A 1,915-nucleotide genomic window follows, 5' to 3' on the forward strand; every position below is an offset into this window, starting at 1 on the left:
ATCTACAAAAATCTAATTTCAAACTAAAAAAATATAAAAAATACAGTTGGATTGCATTGTCAAATGAGATATTCATCTCAAATATTAAATAAATCATATTTTTAATTTAAAAATAATTTTCTGCATATATATATATATATAAACAAACAAACAAAAACATACATGTATAATTTGTAAATTTCCTTTACAATAGAATCAAAGCAGGGCTAGGGAAAAGCTAAAAATATTTGAAGGTTAGTGGCTGAATCGAAACGTTGGCTCTCTTTCTTTATTTTTATAAAGGGGGAGGGCTGCTTTGTAATTTATTCGAAAATAAAAGTCCCATGTCCTTTGCTTTTTACCTCTGTATTTGTCTTATCTAGTGGTAGATTCTTCTGTTGCATCCTTTATATACAAGCTCTCTTTAGTTCCCAATAGCTCTAGTCCTGATCACCTCCACCTCCTCACAAGAATAACCAGGACCACCACAAAAAACACCACCTTCGTCGACCACCACCACAAGATTTGGCATCAAATGCAATAAATGATGCTTGAGGGCGAGGAGAAACGGTTCAGACAGGCAAGTGTTGCTACTCTTTGGAATGAAAGTCTCATTTTGTAGCATAATTTGAGATGTCCAACATACCAACTTCTCTTTCTGAAGAATGCCTTACCCTCTTCCGCTTAACCATGTCTGTAGCAGACCCATGGCCCTTTTCAAACCCCATCACACTCTAACATAGCACCACGTTTACATCCTCGTAAAAATTCGTAAAACGCTCACTTATACCCACAAAAACTCCTCTTTTGGTTTTTCTTGTACTCTTAATATATCAAATGATGAGAAAGAATAGAGGTTTCAAGATCGGCAAACGGTTTGTCCGGATCTCAACTAGGATCTTCAGTAGGACGCGGATCCACCCACCGGGTTGCAACTCCATAGGCCCATCAGAATCAACATGCAGTTCGAAGTCAAAGTCCTTATCGAAGATCATCAATTGGGGCCGTCGTTTAACAAAAGGAGCTAAATCAATTTGCAGTGCAAAACCCCGGTCGGGTTATATACCCGTGGGTCATGAACCGGCTTGTGATAAACCTGTTCCAGTACCAAAAGGGCATTTGGCTGTTTATGTGGGTCAAAAAGATGGTGAGTTTCATAGAGTTTTGGTGCCTTTGATTTATTTTAATCACCCTTTGTTTGGTGAATTATTAAGAGAAGCAGAAGAGGAATATGGTTTTGATCAACAAGGTGGGATTACCATTCCTTGCCGGTTTGCGGAGTTTGAGAGGGTCCAAACCCGGATTAAATCGGGGTCATGTGGAAGGAAGCTGACGTGGAAACGTAACCACCATTGAGGAAGGCTTTTTTTTTCTTTAATGACGACGACGGCGATAGTATTGTTTAGATGGTGGTTATGTTTGAAATTTTTATTTAGGCAGTGGCTTGCTCTTTTGTTTTTTGTTTTTTACTACTGTTTTCTCTCTCTCTCTCCCCCCTTTTTCTTTCTCTTCTTACCAATACTTATTGTAATGGATTTATACGTTTAAATTGGTAGAGAATTTGTCCTTCTATTGTTGCAATGAGTTGATGGAGATGATAATAATGGATAAGGTGATAGTAGAATGATATTGCTTGCTATTTTTGTTCAATTTGTTATGATTACTATATAATATAATATAATCCATCCACTTAAGTGTTCGTTTGGGCTGTGGGTAAACATGGTTTTTATAAAAAAAAAGTTGATTTTTTTAATTTTAAATTAATATTTTTTAGTATTTAATTTAAATTGTTTTGATTGGATGATATTAAAAATAAATTTTAAAAAAACAATCACACTTTACAATTATAGAACTTTTTTTACTCGACATGCTATCGTTGTTAAAACCTTCTTTTGATGTCGAGAAAATGCTATACATGTTAAAATGTTAGTTGTTC

The 1,915-nt window shown here is 35.3% G+C and overlaps 1 protein-coding gene across 1 annotated transcript; it reads left to right on the forward strand.

Moving 5' to 3' along the window:
- Positions 1–371: 371 nt before the first annotated feature.
- Positions 372–1,549, forward strand: LOC105120790 (uncharacterized). Its single transcript, XM_011019170.1, has one exon. It carries the CDS (start codon positions 817–819, stop codon positions 1,333–1,335), a length of 519 nt encoding a protein of 172 aa, XP_011017472.1. The 5' UTR covers positions 372–816; the 3' UTR covers positions 1,336–1,549.
- Positions 1,550–1,915: the final 366 nt, after the last annotated feature.

Source organism: Populus euphratica, unplaced genomic scaffold (genome assembly GCF_000495115.2).
Source record: "Populus euphratica unplaced genomic scaffold, PopEup_1.0 scaffold6.1, whole genome shotgun sequence".
NCBI lineage: Eukaryota > Viridiplantae > Streptophyta > Magnoliopsida > Malpighiales > Salicaceae > Populus > Populus euphratica.